Here is a 23,908-nt window from a genome sequence, read left to right on the forward strand (position 1 = left end):
TGAGAGGAAATGGAGTACTCAGAGGAAATCTACACAGAGAGGAAGAGACAAAATCCCAGATCTTGCAGCTGACAGATAATAGCCACTAAAGCCACTGTCATGCAGAACCGCATATGTGGGTCTGTGGCACTCGTTATCTGTGCTTTAGAAGGGTTCAAGAGGGTTGGAAGGCTTGGGGGACATATATCAGTGTTAATCATTTCTTATATAGGTGTACAGAGTTTGATAAAATAAACCAACAATGCAAAAATTCATTGTGCATTTCTGTGCAGCTGGTGCACGATTTACAATATACAGAATAGCTCATGTAGGCAAAGGGACAAAGACTACACCTGTAATGCAATACTGCCTATGTGGCTCTCTGGGGAAGGAATGCATCTCATGCACAATGACTAGTATGGGTCTTTAGGTTTGTCTATATACATCTGTGATACAGAATTACTTATGTGGGCTTATGGGATTAGACAAAACATTGCTACTGCATAACAGCTAGCAGTTATATCCCAATTAAGTGCATTTTACTTCATTTGGGAGGTAAAAGTAGATGTACCCTATCAAGATTAGTAGTTACACTGAAACATAGATCAAAGAAGCTGCCACAAATATCTAAAAAGGCCATCAATTACTTTGACGCAAAGCACCAAAACATTAGTACAAGTTTTCTATACAGTGATTCCCTTTCAAACAATTTCAACCTGCTTTGCTTTCTTGCATAGCACACCATCCTATGCATTCAGTAACTATAACTTTCTTCACTTTGGGAGCTGTCAGAATTACATTGTTATAATTTATACACTTTGTACTGTGAATATACCATCTCATTTTTTCATCAGACACCAGGGATGTGAAGAAAAATCGAAGTTAACTCCACTGACTTGCAGAATGCACAGAGACAGAGCATAAATGGCGAGTGAATTATACAATGGAATTACTTTAAAAAGGCAAGACAATTCTTTTTAAAATAAAATTACCAACTCCATGCCATGGTGTACTGTTGTAATACAGAACATGTCGAGTAGGTTATATGTCTAGTTCTCTTACTAAATACCAACTACAAAATCAGGTTCACACAAATGGACCACAAGTTAAAAGTAACCCTTAAACACTGCGTCTCTGTTGCTGCCAGATTTAATAATAGTAGCCTCTCCTAACTTTGTAAGATTTCATAGGTTTATAGCTACATAGGCATGTACTAGGCAATTAGTCAGGAGACCATCACAAGCCTACCCGGCAACCCATATTCACAAGATTCCCCCCAGCCTCAAAGAGGGCAGTACAAGTGACAATGGGGAGAGTTTAAGGCTGCTTATCCCATTATCTGGATTTGCCTTTAAAGTAGCAAGGGTGCTACTTTGCTTGACATGTAGTAACATTTTGTTCCAAAGATGGGGGTACATTGAGATATGAATCTATCATGCAACATGCCTTATTTATCTATTGATGATGGTTTAGTTAATTTAATCAGATCTTTGAAAAAACACTTGTTCTGCAAAAGAAATGGGAAGCCAGAGAGACTCCGTTCTTTCATGGCTTGAAATGCTGAATGCAGACCAAGAAATAGGAAGCCAGACAGACTCTGTTCTTTCATGGCTTGAAATGCTGAATGCAGACCTCCACAAAGGACTCTATCAGAGAATGAGTGCAAACAGAAGGATGGTCTGTCCCGATTAGCAAGATCTTTGTGGTCACTGATCATTTTAGTTAGTTGCCCTTGCAACTCCCACTCTAATATCACCTACCCCATCCAACCACTACCTTTCTTTCCACCCCACTAACTACCTTGATTATAGCAAGCTCGGATGCTCATAAGCCTACTACTTATTATACAGCAGGAACTTCTTATTGTAACAATTGTTAATGTTTGTTATGTACTTCGCAGATAAAGATTCTAGTTGTCTACTGATGTACTATGTACTTCATCTGTAACTATGTTTGTAATTAATTGCTATGTTAATCCAATGGAACTACTGTCTGTATATTTTAACTGTGGAGCTTTTCTCCCCGGGCCTCCGCTGAAAATGGACCTACATCCAGTCAGACACTCCCAGTCAACAAATGTAAATAAATAAATAAATAAATAAATAGTTAGGAATCTTGGTGGTCTCAAGCTGAGTGATACGCTGGAGGTCTCTCAAGCTGAGTTATACGTTTAGGCAAATGTGCTAAAAGGGGCAATATGTTCAATAACAGGTCTGCTTTGATGCAAGACTAGGGGAATTAAAGATTTATATAGAAGGCTTTATGATCTGAAGTACCACAGAGACTTGATGGTCAAAACATAAGCAAGAATGCCTAGCTCCATTACAACATTGTTTAAAAAAATGGATTTTACTACATTTTTCCACAGTTAATTTAAGACCAATGCCACTGTACCAATTGTTAATGTGGTCTACTTGTGAGTCAGTGGCTGACTGAACAATACCCAGATTAGTTGTCTGCAAATTTAGATAATCATAGGTCAGGTGTGTTGGACTGAAGGCCTGAGAAATACAAGTCAAAGAGAAGAGGGCCCAACACTAAATCCGGCGGTACAGCATTGGTAACATGTTTGCTTAAGTGGCAACGGTGACTCTAACAACACAGGTTCTGTCAGGTGACCAGTTTAGCTAGCCACTGCACAACATAATTATTTATATTCAGATAACCAGAAACACAAATGTGGAAACCAAACCAAGAAGAAAAAAGTACGGATAACTCAAGAATTCCAATTGAAATATCCTGGGGTTTATTAGGCTCCAGTAAAATCCACAGCAACAAAATACGAACAGCACATTACGGACTCCACAAGCATAATAGGTGTAAGGAGGTTGACCAGCTCAGGAGGACCTGGGGTTAACGCGTAAGCTCATTGGCCAGCTAACTGAGCTGGTCAACCTCTTTACACCTATTATGCTTGTGGAGTTCGTAATGTGCTGTTCGTATTTTGTTGCTGTGGATTTTACTGGAGCCTAATAAACCCCAGGATATTTTAATTGGAATTCTTGAGTTATCCGTATTTATATTCAGATTTACCAGTCTATTGAGAATGCCTGCATGGGAAATTGTGTCAAAGGCCTTAGTCAGGTCAAAATATGTTGTTTGTGTTGCAAAACTAGTAGCAACCTTTTCAAAGAAATTAATGATATTAAACAGGTAGGACCTTCCTTTGACAAAGTTAAATTTAGGAGTGTCCAGAGCCAAGAGATTTTCAGTGCCCAGATTAATAATGTCTGACACCATGTGTTCCATGCGTTTACACATGAGGCTAATGAGACTAGTGGGTCTATTCCATGGTTCATGTCTGGGCCGTCCCCTTGTAACAGCATTACCATGGCTGTTTTTCCAGGCTTCAGGAATGCAACCAGTGGACAGCCACACTTCGTACTGATAATCGGGCAACCCTGTATGTTATCAGTGCCTATGGATAAGGTGTTCTCAGCTTTTGAGAGGGCTGAAAAGACTTGTTCCATAGTAATTAAAGGTGGTAATACTGAATGCAGAATCTGCAGAATACTTGTAACTGAGGGTGGAATAAAATATGCACTAAATTTGTCATCAAAAGTATTGGCTATTTCCTTCGGTTCAGAGTATCCAGTGTTACTCTGCAGCGTACTTTTAATTCCATTTTTCTTCATCAGTACCCAGATATTGTGAAAATATACAATGGAATAAACAGCCTAGCTTCACACAGACTCTTTTCCCTGATAACCAGTAAACATGCATGCCATAAAGTTAGTTTTAAAATAACAAACAACAACCAAAATGGCAGAGCAGATAACCTTGTATGCATGCCCATTAAGTACCTACATTCGAAGCATCCAAAACTAACCGTTCATCATACTTACATGCATGGCTAGGATTTTCTTCTCTTGCTTTTTTTGTAAACATTTAAGATCTTCCACTTTGGATTCTAGAGATGTTAAGGCTGCTTTCAGTTTGTCCTATGAATATAGAAACATATGATTCAACTACATAAACAAATCTGCAGACAGCAAAACTACTACAATCATTTAACAGACAAGGAAAGTGTAAAATCCTAAAGGGACTACTATAGCAACCTTCACTGAATGGAAAGAAGATCCAGAAACACAGGTATACACAGACACAGACACACACACACAGACACAAACACACACACAGACACACACACAGACACACACACACACACAGACACACACACACACACACAGACACACAGACACACACACACACACACAGACACACAGACACACACACACACACACACACACACACACACACACACACACACACACACACACACACACAGACACACACACACAGACACAGACACACACACACAGACACACACACACACAGACACACACACACACACACACAGACACACACAGACACACACACACACAGACACACACACACACAGACACAGACACAGACACAGACACACACACACACACAGACACACACACAGACACACACACACAGACAGACACACACAGACAGACACACACAGACAGACACACACAGACAGACACACACAGACAGACACACACACAGGCACACTCTTGTGTACTTTAACATCCAGCAGGAAAGACAAAGTGTGGAATTCAGAAAGGTTATTGCATGGTGTAAGTCCATTTAACCCCCCAATGTAGCCATTTCCAATTCAGAGACAGCTCTACCACTGTACTGTAATGTGAGGTACAACACCATGGTGGACTGTCTCTGTGGCCTACTGCAAATGCTAATGAGGCATTCCAGAGGAGTGGCTTATGGTAATTAGCCATGTGCTCTCCCCATTTACACAGCTGAGTGACTGAGAGAATCACTCATCTGCATAAGTTACGTCGGCCAGTCATGTTATAATGAACATAGTCAAAAGTTCACAATCACCCATTACTTCCAATGGGTGAGATAACTTTAGAGGTAAGTGCAAGAAAGTTTAGTGGCATGGTAGTCATGGGTGTGTGTGTGTGTGTGTGTGTGTGTGTGTGTGTGTGTGTGTGTGTGTGTGTGCGCATCTGTGTGACTGCATGTGGGGTGTTGTTATGGGAATAAGTAGGTTAGGTGTTTGTGTGTGTGTGAGGGTAAATGGATGAGTGCATCGGGTGATGGGAGGTTTTGTGTATGTGCGCACATGTGTGCATGTATATATATATATATATATATATATATATATATATATATATATATATATATATATATATATATACATACATATATATGTGTGTGTACATGCCTGTGTGTATGTATGGATATGTATGTGTGTATGTGTCCTTCTGACTATATGTATATGTACATGTATTTGTGTGTCATCATACCTCCACACTCCCCTAAACTACTGAGCAAATCCTGCAATACTGGGGAAGTGTAACACTAGTTACGAGAGAGACTCTTTATCCATCCATATACACACAATCTCTTTTTCCCTATTTTTGCATATGGGGTCTGGGTGTCATTTTGACAGTGGCAATCAATAACAGCCAATGTTTACATGTTGGTGCGGCCAGCCCTGTACTACTTGTTCTTCTATACCACACATATGCAGCAAACTCACACCTATGGCCCGTTCCACGTATTACAGGTCTTTGGAATTTGTGTGGAAACCAGAGCACCCAAGGAAAACTATTGCCAACCATGCCTTAAAAGCACTAAAAAAGGCTACCATACTATGTTTTGCAACATTAAATATTTCCTAACCAAAATCTGGCACTGTTCTCACACAACCCAAACATAAACTATATCTCTAAATATGAACAAGTACCTGCTCTTATCTTACACCTCCTTACTCCCCCTTCTACACTCACTTCATAAGAGCAATCCATTTCTCTCCCCCCTGACTCTTCCCTAATTATGCCATAGCCCTGTTGTTTTCTCTCGCAATTCAAATTACATTTTTTTTGTATAATACTAACTTACCTTTAATTTATCTAAGCTGGCTAAACATTCTCTGAATATTAATTTGTCATAACAAGCTGTATCAATTTTAAGCCAATATGTTTACACTAGGTCTAATATGGTATAATTATTTAAACTAGAGGTTTTTGTATTATTTCTGAATCTTGTAAAATGTTTGTTCTTAAAATGTTTTTGTAATACATTGGAGCTTTTCTTTGTTGGCCACCATTGAAAGTGGGTGACTATTCAGTTGGACATTCCCAGTAATCAAATAGCAATAAATAAAATAAATAAATAATAAAAGTTAGGCAATGGGACACTAGACACCAGGGACACTCTTTGCAGCATTCTCTAAAAGCACGTACATAGATTCAAACCCCGTACCCTTAGCAATTGTAAATAGTTCTTTAGCAGCACTTTAGTCCTCTGCACTATCACTAGTTACCAGGGCTACTCTTACATATTACCCAAATCTTTCAAAAAACAAAAAAAGAAGAAAAATAAGAAGAGGTGGGAGTTTAAAACGCTGTACACTTAGTATACAACCCAGCTCCTTAAGAGACTTGCATCTTCTGCACCACCACTGGGTACTAGGTACACTTTTAACATATTAAAAAGTTAAAATAAAAAGGAGGAAAGTTCAAAACATTGCGCCTATGGTACAAAATAAACCTTGTCAATCCAAACCCTTAAATATCTATACTAAAGTGAGGAGGGCTTGTGTTACACTATCAGAAACTCAGAATTACAACAAAAAATAAAAATAAAAAAAATAAATAAATTCTAGTGTCTGGCATTACTTACTGACTGCAATGGTCTGTGAATTAAGAGGAAGAGGCACAGGGCATGTATACAAGGCAATAATAGGAGTGTTTTAATTCTAAACTGTTACATGAACTCACTTAAAAAGTTAGTAGAGCAACAGGTCTAGCATCACAATTTACTTTATGAACAGTAACAAAAAAAATCTAACATCTGGCATTATCATCTGAATGTAAGGATCCGTGATTTACAAGGAGGGACAAAAATAAGAAAATACATCGGGGTGTTCTGTCACTCGAGGGGCAGGTAAAGTGTGGGTGTTATGTTAGAAAATATTCATATGTGTTGGAGCACGAATGGTTGGATGTAGGTGCCATCACAATCCATAGCCTGCCTCAAGTGCTAAGTGCAGCGAGCACCTGGGGGAGTCAGTTTCAATCATGGTACTTGTGAGCGATTCAATGACATACAAATTTATCTGATAATGAGGTCCTCTCTCATTGTGGCTAACATCTCTTAACCGCATTTTCCACAATCATGGAGACAGTCCCTTTTGGTCACATCTCTTACCGCCAGTGGTGGTATTCTTTCTGAATCACTAGAAAACTTATGAATTTTATTAACTATCAGTATGCAACACACGTCCCTTAATCCTACACTTAAGGATCACATGTAAAGTTTTTGTTTTTTTTATCAAACTTTTTCAACAAAAGGGTGATGAAGTGTTTTATTATGTTATTTTAAAAACACATTACTCCAACTAAGTATCAATGTATGAATTAAAACACCAATGTAATTATAAAATGCATGCAGCATGTAATTATACCATTGTTGAGGTGTAAACAAATTAGGTAACTGCCACCCTGTTAGATTAACAGTTTGGTAAAAAAAAAAAAAAAAAAAAAAAGTGGTCGTTATTCTTGCCAAACTGTTAATTTTGATTTAATAGGTGGTTAATTGCATCATTGTTTTGGTAGCTGCTAATAAGATTACTCGTAATGCATAAATAACTGTAATTTAAAAATTGTCTACCTGTTTTAAATTAACAATTTGTCAAAAACTAGCTACTCCAAAGACATAAACTTCCTCAACTTTCTAGTCAAACTTAAAAATATTCTTAAATAACAGAGCTAAATAGAATTTCCATTACCACAAGATATACAACCTAAATCTTTAAATAGCCACCCAGCTATTCACAACATAGCATTCTTACAAAGTCATCTGCAGGACGTCAGTACCCCTTACCTTTCTCTCCAACCCCCAGTCCTTCCCACTCCCAATTCCTCCTTTGTTTCTTCATCACCTCTTTTTCCATCTCTCTCTTCCTCCTTCCATTGCTCAAACTGTATATATGCAAATATTTAAAAGAACATGTAAATATCTAAAATATTATGCAATATTCCTTTGTCACTGTACAGCCTGATCATAACAGTATGTTGGTCTGTCAGTGTCATCTTAAATTGACTGTATTATACTCTTTGCTCATTTTATTTTGTATTCTCTGCTTTACATTTGGGATGAGACAATCTAATCCATTAAGATCAGTGCTCTAATCCAGTAAATAAATTCAAATAAATACATGCATACATACATACATTTTATAAAATTATGTTGCTATGTCAATGAAATGTTATCTTTTTGGCTTTTCCCGGTTAGGGGTCGCCATAGCCGAACTCCGGTCTGCTAATGATTGGCAGTAGATTTTTTTTTTTATGGTGCCGAGTTGCCAGCCAGACGTCCAACCTTCAGAGAAGGCACGCCCACTCACGCATGTCTTTCGGAGGCTACTCGACCGCAGGGAGGACATGCAGACTCCACACAGAAGGCACTCCAGCCATGAATCTTCTTGCTGTGAGGCAACATCGCTACCGCTGTACCACCGCTGCTTTGCTATGCTATGTCAATGAAATAATGTTATCTTATTGGCCAAAATGGTAATATGTTCTGAAAGCTTATATAAAAGATGAGTAAAAAAATACAGATGTTTGACTCATTTTCACTTTAAACGGTTTATGCATTTGCTTAATGTTACATGTAAAATTTCTAACACTTTTAATTTTCTTAATATTGATAAAGCCCTAAGTGTTGGCAAATGTCATATAGAAGGTGCTTTTAGTCAGTGTCATTCAGCACTGTGGTTCTTCTGTCAGATAACAGATATTAAGAAAAGGGATTAACCATTTACAGCCCAGGTTTGTTCAGCAGCCTGGAGACCAGAGGGGTTCCTATCAGAACAAAGAAATATCAAAATCTCGAACGCTCAGATGAGCGAAAATGCAGGTAATTGAAATTGATATTGTGAGATTGCAGTACAGTGAAGATCAGAAAATTTGCCCTTTCCTCACTGTAGTGCGATCTCAGAGTTGGAATATATTTTTAGGTGGGTGGGGGGGGGGCAGGCCCCCACAATAGTGATTTTGATTACCTGCGTTTTCGCTCATCCGAGCATTCAAGATTTTGATTTTTTTTTGTCTATGTAATATAGACCCAAACACATGAGATGGCTGGAGAGAGATGTACCATCCCCTGCTTACCTTTCTGCATGTTTGGGGATTGAACTCCATGTTAAAATATGTGTAAACTGCAGGACTACGTAGAGGTGCCTGCCACAAGGAAGATGGTGACTTTGAGGACTACATCAGTAGGGGGACATACCCCTTGCAAACACTTACTGGACATCCTCACTTGGATGTTAATAGACATGTACAAGAGGGAAAACACAGAAGTTAAAACCTCTCCGATCACAGTCTACTGGGTCATTCAGTGGGTGACGGTGCCCCAAAAGTACCTTGATGATTTGCAGGAATGGAGGTCAAAAATAAACAAAACAAAGATTTTTCAGAAAATCTACTCCATAAAACTCTGGCGTTAACAAACAAGATGGAAGATGTATAAAACAAGAAGAAAATACCTAACAATCCCAACACAAGCATGCATGTGTTTTTTTAAGTTAATAGATGTTGAACTGTCTATAAAAGTTCAACAGATGGAAAAATACAAATGCTAGAGATTCTCAAAACAAGGTAGTGGGGGGTAGCTTCATATGTTCTGGGCTATCTGTAGTTGAAATTGTTTTGGGCAAGTTTATAATTCAGCAAGTTTGACAATAAGGAGTGAACCCCACCTTGACCAAATAAGGGGTTTAGACATTTAGGGACTGAAACAGAACTGAGACATATTTCTGTAATAGGCAAGAGGTGGATTCTTCATGCAAACCTTACAATAGCTGCAATCATTTTCAAAGTTTCATGGAACTTCACTTATGATGTCCACAAACAGCTTTTTATATACAACAATGAACTTTACAGAAACTCAGTGAGTGGCCAGGATAGCAAATGATGGATCATTATTGAAGTATATGTTTCCTTAGGAACTCACCTTCATTTAGCCAAATATTAAAATATTAGAAGTTCAATAGTACTATTAGTAAAGTAATTCCAGTAGTGCAACAGAAACTATTTACAGCCTTAACAATCAAAAACAGTCTGAAGAAATATAATAAAACAAATCTTATAAACAGTACACAATCTGAAACTTCTTGAAAGCAAACTGTGCTAACCACTATTCATCTTGATTGTTTCCATAGGCCCCAAGATGATATGCAAGGAATAATGGGTGACAGGGTGCGTTATTGTACAAATAACGCCCACTCAGAAAAGGTATTATTTACACAATAACACACACCTTGGAGGGTATTATTGCACTTAGAGAATGGTCTACCTGTTAAATTGTTTTGGATTTATTTTCGTTTATATATGTATATACCGTATTTCTTCGTAAATAAAACTTAACTGGAGAATAAGGCTTAGCATGGTTTTCCAGGGTGGTCATGATATAAGCCCTACCCCAAAAAAAGCCCCAGTTAAGATCGTCAACAACACACGACGGATGTGTTGGATTATAAAATAATATTATTGACACTCGTTGACTGAAGTTGTCATACTCTGCTCGCCATTTTTGGACCATTCAGACACCCGGATTCTTCCCTTTGCAGAAAGTCGTAGGATTCTTTCCCTGGGAGCCCTCCACGATTCTTACTGTAACCCTAATCATCACTCACACTTGACGGTTCAGATCCTTGGCCCATAAACACTGGCAGGTGTACTTTGATTGGTCAAAGTACAGACAACGCGCGTAAAGCAGGTGCACTTGATAACGAACATCTGTGGTTGTGTCTTCTTAACCATCACCATTTGAGTTGCCACTCCAGTCCTGTAAGTCTTCAATTAACTTGCTCCCGGGAACAATATGAGTGCAAAAAGAAAGAGCTATTCCGTCGAGTATAAGAAAGGAATCATGGAGGACTCCCAGGAAGGGAGTCTGTTGGCTTTCTGCGGAGAGGAAAGGTTGGATCTCAGAATGGTCAGAAAATGGCATGCAGCATACGATAACTTCAGTCAACAGGCCAACGAGGGAAATGCTAAGAAGTGCAAGTGTGGATCAAGTCGGCAACCATTATTTCCTGAGCTGGAAGACATCATCTGTGAATGGATTGCTAACACGAGAGCAAAGGCTTTGGTTGTGCGCAGGGCTGATATTCAAGCATTTGCCCTTGCAATGGCACCACAGTTAGAAATAACCCCAGAAGAATTCAAAGCATCACAACACTGGCTGGACGGCTTCCTTCAGTGATATCACCTGTCTCTAAGAAGATCAACAACACTGTTCATGCTGGAAGATCCTGAAGTTATTAAACGTGCACTTGCGTTTAAGTCCTTTCTTGATGGCATTGACTTTTCTAAATACCAACTCTTCAACATTACTGCTATGGAGGTTGGCTTAATGGTTAAGGTGTTTACCTTACAGACACAAGGTGCAGGGTTTTATTCTCACATGGGATAATTGGCTAGGCTTAAAATAGCCCACAAAGGCACTTACCTAGTACTAACCTATGAACCTATAAACATATGAACTAATGACATTTCTGAGGGTACTACAAGCTTTTCAATAATGCAATATATCAAATAGTTCCTTCATAAAGTTTATAAACTTTAGCATCCTTTTCCTTTGCAATTTAGACAGCACATCTTATTGAAATTTTCTACCAAATGAGAAATTAACCACTAATTTACTGCACACTTCTACAACTAAAAGATGAAGAGCAGAGAATTACGTCCCAGAACTGATCGTGACTGTTTCCTGTAACCAGAGGTTATAGGGTTTGATCCCCTCCGTCTTCATCTCCTGTGTCATGCTGGGTAAGTCACTTATTCAGACAGTGCTCTCTAGTTACCTGTATAATGGAACATTTGTGTCTGTTGCACTTCCCTCATGAACAAATGCATAAAAATGTCTAAGATAATGAGTTTTCTAGAGTATATTCTACAACTCCCCGAGCGCAACCACAAAAATGTATTCCTTGTCTCCCTAGCATGATTGCTACTCAAGACATAAAACATTATCCAATTCTGGGAAAGGACTATTAGTCATTAGAAACACATTCTACTTTTAAATGTAATGGAGTTTATGAAAAATTATAACCGTCTTCAACACCTTCAACAATTTAATACGGATGCCAGAAGTAGGTTGGAATGCAAGCTGTTCTGTAAACCAGATAACTCACACACACACACACACACACACACACACACACACACACACACACACACACACACACACACACACACACACACACACACTGTTGTAAACCTCTAACATCAACAGTAGAAATTAAAAGAAAAAAAATACATATAAGCCAGGAACACATGCACTACTAATCTATCCTTACCAGTCCCAGGATGCCTATGAAATAATTTCCTTATTATCCTGGAATACGATAATGCAAAATTTAGCAATACAATTGAAAATCTGAAATATACAATTTAAAATCAGATTTTAATGACTGCATAATTCAATTACTGAATTCCAGAGCCCAATTAACACCTTTATATAATCCAATGATTTACTTCGCAAGTATGAAAAACATGTTAAGTGGGCAAAAAAAAAAAAAATAGAAATTTAGAGTTTGGAAGGAGAAATATGTGGCGTTTGTCATAGAAAGTTCAAGGCTACCGAGTCTTGTAACTATTACACCTTGCCACTTCCCACGCTAGATTGTACCCCCCCCCCCCCCCAAGGAGGGCTCGGACTGTGAAGTCTATGGTACATTTACAAATACTTCTCTAAATATCCAGGTTCAGTTTGAGGGAAGATTGTTTATCACACTTCTTTACCTGTAGGGGAGTCTATTTCAGGGGTGTGGGAAAAACTGAGTAATCATCTCTCCACCTTATTTTACTGATCTGCTGAACCAGCCTTAGATCCCTTGCTCTGGTATTTGTGGGACTATTTGATTTGTGAAGGCACAAGAAATCCTGGATAACTGGGTTTCTGACAGCTTAGAAGGAAAGGCATTGGTCACCTCTGAGCAGTTTATAAGATATGGAAGAGAGGTACAGCACTTCTAGTCTTTTCTGATAGCTTAGGGATTTTTAAGCCCATGATTCTCTCTGTTAGACACCTCCAGGGCCTTGCCAACTATTTGATAAAAAGGCACACGATTATTATACCTCCTCTTAGGCAAAGATAATAAGAACTCTCTTTTCTAAAACTGATGGGACCCACTCATGTTCTATTCCTGCCTAATGCAACACAACCTTCTGACCCAGCAGGACATCAGTTATTTATCCAGTCTCCGGTCTCTAATTCATACTCCATGGAAGGTCTCTTGCTATTTTCATCCCAACTACCTTTTCACTCAGGAGGCGCTTTCTATGGTCACTGAAGCTAGATTCAAATACTTACTTCATTAAACAGAAGATATTTCTGTCTGATACCAGTGAAATAACACAACAGCTATATTATCTAGGTAAATCCTTCAAGCTTTGTAGTACATTTCAGGTTTATTTACTTCTGGACTTGCTTACTTTTCAGTAATGGTGCATTTGTCAGCCATCTTAGTAGTAGGCCTCTGCATACTACTGCCACTTCTTGCAATGCTGTACAAGACTTTTGAAAAGGTAATCGTCACTTCAGGCTTCCAAAATATCTTACATCTCCTGCCTGAGATCTTAACTTTATGACTCATTCAGAACCACTTGGGACTACTGACAAGGCTATCTATCATGGAAAATATTTTTTAGTGGCAGCCCCATCTGTCAGAAGAATTTCCAAACTACAGGCTGTGACATTCAACAGTTTTGGAAACTGGAGATATAAAGGTTGGCATTCTTTGTATCAACCAACAAGAGCATATGTGCAGTTCATCTTGCACTCAAGACAGCAATTTAGTTTCTAGCCTCTTGAAAAGCAAAATAGGACCAGCTAATGCTGGCTATTTACACATTTAACATTTTTAAACCAGAAATGTCCATCTGGGAAATCCTATTTTCAGTGGAATCCCAGGAACTCTAAAATAACATCTCTTGAACTGGACATAGGAAGATTAGCGTCAATGTATTCAGGGTGGAGAGACGTTGATGTGCAAAAACCCTCATGCAAAATTCCTTAAGGACAGTTTCATTAATGGATAGCAATTTTTTTGTTTTCAACAGAAAGACAAACAGCTTAAAGGGATAGCAATGGGTGCTACAGTAGCTCCAGCATTTGCTGGATTGGTAAGGGGATGGTGGGAAAAAAGAAATCCTACCCTCCATTAGCTCTTTTTCTGACATTTTGTTCTATGGTCGTTATATAGATGATCTGTTTTTCATTGTTAAAGGTTCTTCAAATAATCACAACACAATTTTGGCAAAGCTAAATAGTAACTGTGAGTTTCTTAAACTTACAATTACTGGTTTTGGTAACAGAGTTAACTACTTAGATGTATTGTTGGGATTTTGACACTAAACTATTTACAAGTAGAATTTATAGGAAGAACACCCATGCTAATAATTACTTGCATTTTTGTAGTAATCATCCCATGCATATTAAGAGAAACATTCCTAAAGGTCAATTTATAACAGCGTCTCGGATGACGACTAATGATTAATTGTTTTTGGAAGAAATTGATTTCATTACTAATTTATTTTTTGAAAGAGGTTATCCTGAGGCACTGTTGCAGGAAATCAGTGTTGACATTATTAACAGAAGGAAAACTGTATTTCACCTATTTTGACTTTCGGCTTACAGGGGCAAACTTTGACAGTTCAACAAGATAGTAATATTATTTTAAATATGACACCAACACCATCTATCCCTAGATGTACAATCAACATGTCTATTGATAGTAATCATATTAGAAACAACTGGAAGATCATTCTCGGTAATAATGATTTGGTTAGTACTTTAGGCAATGCACCTCGTTTTGTTGCAAAAAAATCTAACACCATTAAGAACTTGTTAAAAAAAATGAAAATTTGATTACACCTATATCAAACAAAACTAATGGTATGCTTAAATGTTTTAGCTGTAATATGTGTAGGTACATTCAGGAAGGCCCTTTTATTAATTTGCTTCACTTGGACAGAACTATTAGTATAAAAGGAAGATTTAATTTTAATTAATCTAACATAGTTTATATTGCATTATGTTCAGGTTGCACTGCATTTTATGTAGGTATGACCACTAGGAACATTTGTACAAGAATAAGGGAACACTATTACGCTATAAGAACTAAAGACGATAAGAATGCTTTATTTAAACATTCTACCACCTGTAGTTTATATAAAAAAATTATGTTTAGTGTTTTAGAACAAGTTGACAAAGACCTTAGAGGTGGTAATATCACAAATAAAGTTGAAAGAAAAGAATCATTGCGGCAGCTTAGATTAGATGCAGATAGGTTCCCTGGTCTAAATGAATTTATTAATATCAAATGTTTTTAACAGAAGGCAACTAACATCTAATTTTATATGTAGTAAAGTACTGAAGTTTACACATTTTATTTTTAATTTTTTATTTTTTGATTAAATAATATATTTTTTACATTATATATTGTATTATTGTATTAAATATGTTATTTATATTTGACAGTATATATAGTTTGTTTAATAATATTATCAAGTACTGGTTTAGTTACAGTGTTATATTAGTTTAAGCTAGTAAGCACAGTGGAGTAGATTACTGTTCTGTAGTTACTTTAATTGTTTTATTAATACATAATTAAGATCGGAGGGGCATGATGTATTTGTATTTAAGCTTGTGATAAACTTGTATGAATGTATTCTGAAGAAGTCCTTCGATGAAAGCATTTTAAGTCAAGGTTTTTACATTCAAATATTTTGGTTGGCGTTTTTCTCTGGTGTTCCAGTGTTTGGTTTACAGTTTCATTAAAATCAAACCAAAGGCTGTCTCTGTGTTATGTCTACTAAATGCGATACTGAAACTGGGGTAGATGTAGATGCAATGCTCAACACTATCTCATGTGAGGGTTATATTTCTTTAGCTTAGTACATATTCCTTATAATGAACATAACACAGTTGTGTGTACTCATCATAAACAAGATGTTTGAAAAAAGGATTCACAGCCAACTTTCCTGCTGAAGTTGGATGTGTAGCACATTGTGTACAACTGTCCATCTGTCCATAGTATAGGTCTAGAGGAAGAATGCAAACACTGTCCATAGTATAGGTCTAGAGGAAGAATGCAAACACTGTCCATAGTATAGGTCTAGAGGAAGAATGCAAACACTGTCCATAGTATAGGTCTAGAGGAAGAATGCAAACACTGTCCATAGTATAGGTCTAGAGGAAGAATGCAAACACTGTCCATAGTATAGGTCTAGAGGAAGAATGCAAACACTGTCCATAGTATAGGTCTAGAGGAAGAATGCAAACACTGTCCATAGTATAGGTCTAGAGGAAGAATGCAAACACTGTCCATAGTATAGGTCTAGAGGAAGAATGCAAACATTAAATTACTGAAGTGCTACTAATGTTATACTGTTTTTTTTTAAATAATGTTCTAGGGTAGCTACAACATTTAAAAGTTGCACATTCAATGAAAGCCGTTACCCATTGTTAATTACATAGTTATTTAGTATCCTATTACTTTAGGACTGCTACCTCATTTACTAGCTTGGTTAACAAGTCCAGTTATTGGCACACTTCCTTAATGGCATTTCTACCCAGTATATGCTGCTTTTGGAGATTACAAATAAGAATACATCCAAGTTGGAGCAATTCTCTCTTTTACAGCTAGGTTCTTTCTAAATGTCATAGACTGAGATCATACCATCTCTTGCCTAGGAAGAATCCAACTGCAAATTAATTCTGCCTAGTAGCAGACATCTCTGACTCCCACCTTATGATTGCATCCCAGTCTAACAATTCCTCTTATTCAATGATCTTTTTATTTAATGATCGATTGTTAAGGTGAGTACTTCACTCAACATGTACTCCTTTGGAGATCTAACATTTTCCATCTGGTTTACTAAAATAAAAAAAAATGTGTGCACTTGAACAATGAATTAAATAACATAGTCTTTTCAAACAGTGGGAGGTATTTGGGTAAAATAATTAAACTGACCCCAAGATTAAAACCATTATAAGGCAAAAAGGAAGTTGAGCAAAATTCAATTAACTTTTCATACAATATGAAATATTTTTCTTTATTTATAGTATACACAGACCTTTCTTTGGAAAAGGATAAGTAGAGTTTGTCCAATCATATGCTGTTTTTTGTGTCACACCGGTTACATTCAGGTAGATGAATAGTAAATAAATTAAATCACATAACCTGATTGGTACAATATGCCAAAGGAACTTTCTCAACTATGACCTGAGTCAATGGTACTATATAAAAAGAAAGCATTGCTCAGTTTCAGAAACACATACAAAAATGTTTCATGTACATATTCATAGTATCACAGTAGAATATCAGGCTATTAACCCAATGGGCCTTTCTACAGGTAGCCACACTTCCTGAAAAAAATTGATAGGCACTGGTTACCAAGATTTTTGAGGGGTTATACATACTTGAGCATATGTAACAGAGCATTTACAAGCTTCTTTTCTCTAACAGAGACATGTGACAGACCAGGGTTATACTTAACGTTCTGCATCAACTGAGCCAAGGTTTGCATGAATAAGTGCAGGGATGAACGCTACTTCACATAGATGGGAAGCCTAATCCAGAGAAGGTGGAGGGTATGAGACACCCACCGGTCCCTCCAGCATGTCCTATTTATGATGCAGGCAAGGTTTAGGTCCCTGGATCAGGGTTTTCCTTATGCTGTTTTATAGAAGTGCAACAGCCCCATTAGAGCTCGATCGACGCATGTTTGTAGATCAGGCATAGGTCATCTGTCTGCAGCCTGTAGGAGACCAAATATACGGACAAGGCTTTGAGGTGGACAGCATAGGCCTCGTTTTCCACAGCATTTACTCTTTTTGAGAGAAATGTCTTAGGACACTCAAATTGCTGCATACACCTGGCCAGGTACATAACAGGGGGGATACTTTACTCAATAGGGGCAGAGTACAACAGACAGATAACATATCTGGATACAGATGTAGTACCCCTACTTTTAAGTTGTGCAGTATAGAAGGATTTACTCACTACAGTAGATACATAATGGTCAAATGCCAAATCAGTGTCCATTTGCATTCTTCAATCACTAACTATAGAGTGTGCTCTCAGGGGTGTGTTGTCAACGTTCTAGTTTGCTGGGTTGATTGTCTTTCTGAATGATACTATGATATACTTTTTGGCATTGTGTTTTAGACCATGACTCTGGCACTAGTTATTAGTCTGCGTCATGCCTTCTTGAAGGATCTTCATGTCTTGGGGGTGGGAATTCAATGAATGTACCCAGTCTGCAAACTTGGTCAATCTGACTCCTTTGGCGTTTGCCTTGACATCAGAGAAATACCAAACAGGATCAGTCCCAGGACTGAGCCCAGAGGCACCATATGAGTAACAAGCCTTTTTGTGGATACCCCTATTCTAACTTCTTAGGTCCTGACCATAAGCCAGACGGCTATCCAGCATGTAATGTTGGGTTTACACCTCATTTAGTGAATCTTTCTACAATGCCTGAGTCGGGTATCATGTCAAATGCCTTGGCCAGGTCAAGGTGGGTAGTATGCACTATTCTGCTCTCATCCATTGCTTTGCAGATCTTCTCAAATAAGTCCACCAGGTTTAGCAGGTAGGACCTTCCTTTGACAAAACCAAACTGATTAGGGTCCAATGTTTGTAGGTTACCGATGTTGTCATTTAGGATATCCATGATTATTCCCTCCACAGATCTGCATTTCTGTCTAGTCAGGCTTATGGGTTAATAATTCTCTGAGACCATGTGTGATGCCCCCTCTCTGGGCCAGTAATGAAAAAGCCGGAATCCTCACTACTGACACTGGAGAGGAATGTTCACTTGGAAATAAAATAGATACACACAATATTTCCAGATGCAGCTCTCTGCATGAAGCACAATTTCCCTTAAGAGCACACAGGGAACACACTCACTCCAGGGTCTGGAATTCTATCTCTGTCTCCCTCCAGGTCCCCAGTAAGACTCCCCACTGACACAGCTATGGAGTTGAGTCCTCAGCCAAGTGTCCAACCCAAGTCCTCCAGCACCCTCTCTGTAAAACCAGTGCTTTGTGTCTCTGCTCCAAACAGCTGACAAACACACACACCTGGGAAAGGCTGGCACAGATTTACTAGCTATGCCCCCTTCTGCCCATACTATAAGGTAGTTACTGCCACCAGACACTCCAAGGCCAGCTACTCTAAGGCTCTTGCAAGGGTACCTTATTATACAGAGTGAAATTAATATTGGCATAAATGGCACAGAGTCACTAAACAGATATAAGTACTCTCAAAACTTAAAATATTCTCTAAAGGACCGCACACAATGAAAAGTTTAAATATATTTAATAAGAAACAATAAGGGAACATGAAAATACTAAATATCTTTTTACAATAAACACCAGAATTTCAATCACGGGAAATATTAAAAACACAGATGAATAGATTCACACTGATACAGAAAACAGTACTTAACTAATCTCACTATATTTTCCGGACTGATCTAAAGAATTACTATTCTCTGGTCACTTACTAGAGCACTGCAAGATGAAGTAGGTGAGTAGTCTTCCTTCTTTGTCAGGTTCCAGAAGCAGAGTACTCTGAGACTTATCTCTTTCATCAGTTATTAATACATCATTTTTGTCCTAGGTTACAGAATGACAACACATACATCTGGTCATCTGACTTCTGGTTCCCATGCTACCTCCATTGCTAGAAAATGACCGAGAATTTAGCACATATGTGTTACCATACATATAGATAGAGATTTGCTGAGATGTGTTATAGCATCTGGAAGCTATAAAACCATAAAAGACTTCCACTCTTCCTACAGGAGCTAATAAACCATTCTCTGGCATAGACATTGTATCTTACAGTTCTGATTGCAACCAGAGACTAAATCTTTATGGGTTAAATAAACGAGGTAATTTAATTTCTTACTTTTCTTCAAAGTTAGATGGACTGAAATTAACCTCTTCTCATCCAGTATCCTCTGTTAAAAAATATACATTTAAACAATTACAATATAGTCAGGACACACTGTTGGTACATTTTTAAAACAAGCAGCTTTACAAATACATTTTTCATCACAAGCATCTGTACAAACCAGTTCGATATACAAATAGCATATAATTCTTTACAAAATTCCAGCTAGCTATGCTGGCATATGTTTCTCACCCACTGCCCTTCTTCTCCTGGCATAGCTGGTAATACCTCACATCATCACACCATGGAAAGCCCATCCTTGTGCAGAGGGCTAACAGTTGCAGTCCTCTATTCATTTTGCATGAAGCTTCTTTGGAGGTTGTGGTTAAATAGCAATTCTAATAGGCCCAAATGTTTCATACTATTAAGAATGCATCCTGTGATAGTTTTGGGATGAATTCACACAACGTTCTTGGTCTAGTAGAGCACCTTGAGTATCTCATCTCTAGTGACAGCTGGGGGAGTTATGGATGTAAGCATTTAGTGGGGACAGGAAGGTAAAACTGGAATTAAATTTGTCGACCAGAAGCTTTGCTATATCTTCTGGCTGAATGTAGGTGGCACCATCTACAATTAATACTTTACATTGCTGTATATTGCCTTTGAGGTTTATAAGTAAGTATTAGGCTAACTGCCCTTGTGGGTCACTATAAGCCTAGTCAGTTTTTCTGAAAGGTGATAACCAAACTTTGTACTCTGTGTCTAGAGGTAAATACCTTAACCATTATGCTAACCTTAACCCTTTTGTTAGAACTGGGATTCTGCAACCTTAACACAGCACCTTGGACCATTCAGCCATCTTGCTTGAGATTATGGACATAGACCAAGCACAATCACAAAGCTTTATTCAACAAGGAGACTAATTTTACCTCAAATTTGACTTTGGTAGACTTGATTAGCCCCCTGAGTTGCTTGACTTGTATGATGATGGATTTTTTTTTACCTTGCTGGGCACTGAGCCTCCTAATTTTTGCCATGATTTTTTTTTTCCTTTTGTTGGACAACTTACTGCTGTTAAGATTCTACTGGGTGGATTTTTTTTTTAATTAATCTTGTGCTTAATCCGGGTTGGTACTTCTGTCTAGCTGTTAATATGACTATACAGGGTTTCTGTGAACAATTCCATACAGGCAGCTATGTTTTCAGGGTTTGGGGTGCTTCACATATTACCAGGGGGTTAATTAGTAGTAGAAAGTATGGCCTAGAGTAATGCCTTAAAGTTCCAGGGTTACACAATGTCCCTGGTTTTACCTTTACTTCAAAGGAGATAGGTTTATGATCTGACCTAACCAGCAAGGACATTTCACTAGGGAGGGTGCAACATTCCGACATGTTTCTGAGGACCAGGTCAAGGATGCTTGCACTCATAGTGGGCATACAGACTAAGAGGTCCAAAGTCCTTGCATTTACAAAGCCCAGGAATCTCTGTGCCTGCATGTTAGGGGTCATGTACAAGTCCCCATGGGTATGCTGTTGGGTTGAATGAGGTTTGTCTCCAGTACATTTAAGAATGTCCCATCCCCTTATAGGACACAAAATAAGGATCTATGGTCATGGGGCATGCACTTGCCTGCTACAACTGCAGCTCACTTTGTAGATATGGACAATTGAGGCAATGTAGTAACTGTCTCTTGTTTACTGACAATCACTTAATTAAAACTGATATGGTGTGAGAGTCTCACATACCAGCATTTAAAAATAACCATTTTGTCAGTAACACGCGTTGCACCCACTTCACATGGTACAGGCCAGACAAGTATCACCACATATGCCGAGGCTCAAATCTAACAGGAAAAGCTCCATGAAGAATAAAATATACATTTGCGAAATAATAAATACCATGTGGTAAAATACACCAACAACCTGTTTTAAGAAGATGCAATTCCAGTTTACATATTAGCTCAAAATATGATCGACGATGTTAGAACTATCAGAGAATGTTGAACATTTGAAATGAAACTCATGCATCTACTGGCAAAAATGTTGTCCATTAATATGCTATTTTACAATAACATTGTATGCTATTCATAAGATATATATTATATGTTTACAAAGCTTTTCTGTGTAAATCAGCAGAGGGCCCAAATTAGGACACACTGTAACAACTAATAAGTATGTTTGCAATGATTTAGAATGCAGAATCTAAAGTTAGTATTAACCGCCAAGAACTACAACCTTTAGAGTTTTATATGATAGCTTATGTTGGAAGACTAATAGTGTCTAAAGGTCTTCACAAAGCTTGCTCCTTCAGGTGAAAAGTAAAGTAATTTATGCTTTTAAGTGAATTGATGGGGGATCTGATTGGTGCAGTTGTGGATGGAAAAAAAAAAAAAGGAGTTGTTTTTATTGTGCTGAAACATCTAATTGTTTAGGAGAATATGAAAAAAAAACCTCAATCATTTACAAGAATCCCTAGTTCTTTGCGATGGTCAGCTGTTCCAGTAATAGTTTTTGATACCAAAGAGATGAAATGTATTGTTCTTGATGTTGTGAATAATGCCACATTCTTCGTGTCAATGTTTATACAGTTAACAACTAATCAGCGACATAGTGGATTCAGAAACAACTGTAGTTCAAAGAGTTCCTTCAAGCATATGATGATAACTCCAAGTTTCTATCACCACAAAACCCAGTGTACCAAAAACATCAAATCCCTGTCATTGCAGTAGACGCCTTAAACATCAAAAAAGAGGAATTTCTTTTCCAGGTGAAATTACTTCAGTCTCTACTCATACTTCAGACACAAACGCATGTATTTTAGTGGTAGATTAGGACTGCTTGCTCAGTCTAGCTTGTCCATTTTTCTGACATTTGGTATAAGGTGGAAATTGTATCAGAGATCTTACTTAACCAACACCGTATTTCTTATTCACTTATATTTAACAATGTATTCTAAAGCTCTTACTGGTTGTGACTGTATTGCTTCTTCATTTAGACTGTGCCAGACATTCATCATACCTTCTGAGAAATAATACTTCCTAAACCTTGCACAGAGTTATCCAGTTTTCATTTTCACAGTTTCCTCTTGGTCTCCTATAATTCTTCTTTTGAGTTATAGCAGGCATCTCTACTCTACTAATAGCCTTCTGGTACTTAAAAGTTCTGCTGTGTCTGCTCTCTGCCTTTTTTCCAAAATTACGCATTTTAATCAGTGTAATTTCTGCTCCTTAACTTCCAGCTTGCTGCAGCACCCAGATGTGAAGAGATAGGAGCAACCCATTCTTCCAACATTCTGGCAGCAAGGTATTTTCAATGTAGCCATCCTACTCCTCTGCCATATGCATAAACTATGCAATGCATTATGTGGCTTGCTTACACATTGCCAGAAATGTGCTATTCAGGAGGACATCTGTCTGTTTTCAGTATGTGGCCCTGCCTTAACAAGATCCCCAACCACCACAACAGAGCAACTGAGTAGGAGAAAAAGCCCAACCCCAGAAAAGGAGGGGTGTCCAACTGCAGTTTAAACCCACCACCTCTCATCTACCCCAGTGCCTAGATAACTAACCCAACCAAGTTCTGTAACAGCATGGAGAGGTACTTGCCCACTGCACCTATAATCTGGCACAAAGCTGGAAATTAAGCTCCTTTAGTATCCCTATAAATGGCTTCCGATGTTGAACATGCATTACTCTGTCACCTGCCTCTGACCTAGCTCTATCCAATCGACTTTTAGAATAATGGATCTCTGGATTTATAAACACAGAGTGTAGTCCCATAAATGAATTGTGCTCTGTGGCTTGTCAGCTGCTGTGGTAGTGTTCTACTCAAAACTCTGACTCACACACCACGGTGATGCACAAAACCTCCCTAATACCAAATGTGAGCAAGATCCATTGACACATGGGATATCTGTCCCATGTACAGTGCTGTCTTGTCTGTATGTGTTTG

General features: G+C 38.1%; 1 protein-coding gene across 1 annotated transcript in view; it reads right to left on the minus strand.

Annotated features, from left to right (window-relative positions):
• Nucleotides 1-23,908, minus strand: part of LOC122814379 (zinc finger protein 845-like) — a 281,439-nt gene that overhangs the window by 82,205 nt on the left and 175,326 nt on the right. The window contains exon 10 of the mRNA XM_044086963.1: nucleotides 3,825-3,920. Coding sequence (XP_043942898.1) covers nucleotides 3,825-3,920 — 96 coding nt within the window. The remainder of the gene's footprint in view (nucleotides 1-3,824; nucleotides 3,921-23,908) is intronic.

The sequence above is a fragment of the Protopterus annectens genome, chromosome 10.part0 (genome assembly GCF_019279795.1).
Source record: "Protopterus annectens isolate FY-2018-M chromosome 10.part0, PAN1.0, whole genome shotgun sequence".
Lineage (NCBI taxonomy): Eukaryota > Metazoa > Chordata > Ceratodontiformes > Protopteridae > Protopterus > Protopterus annectens.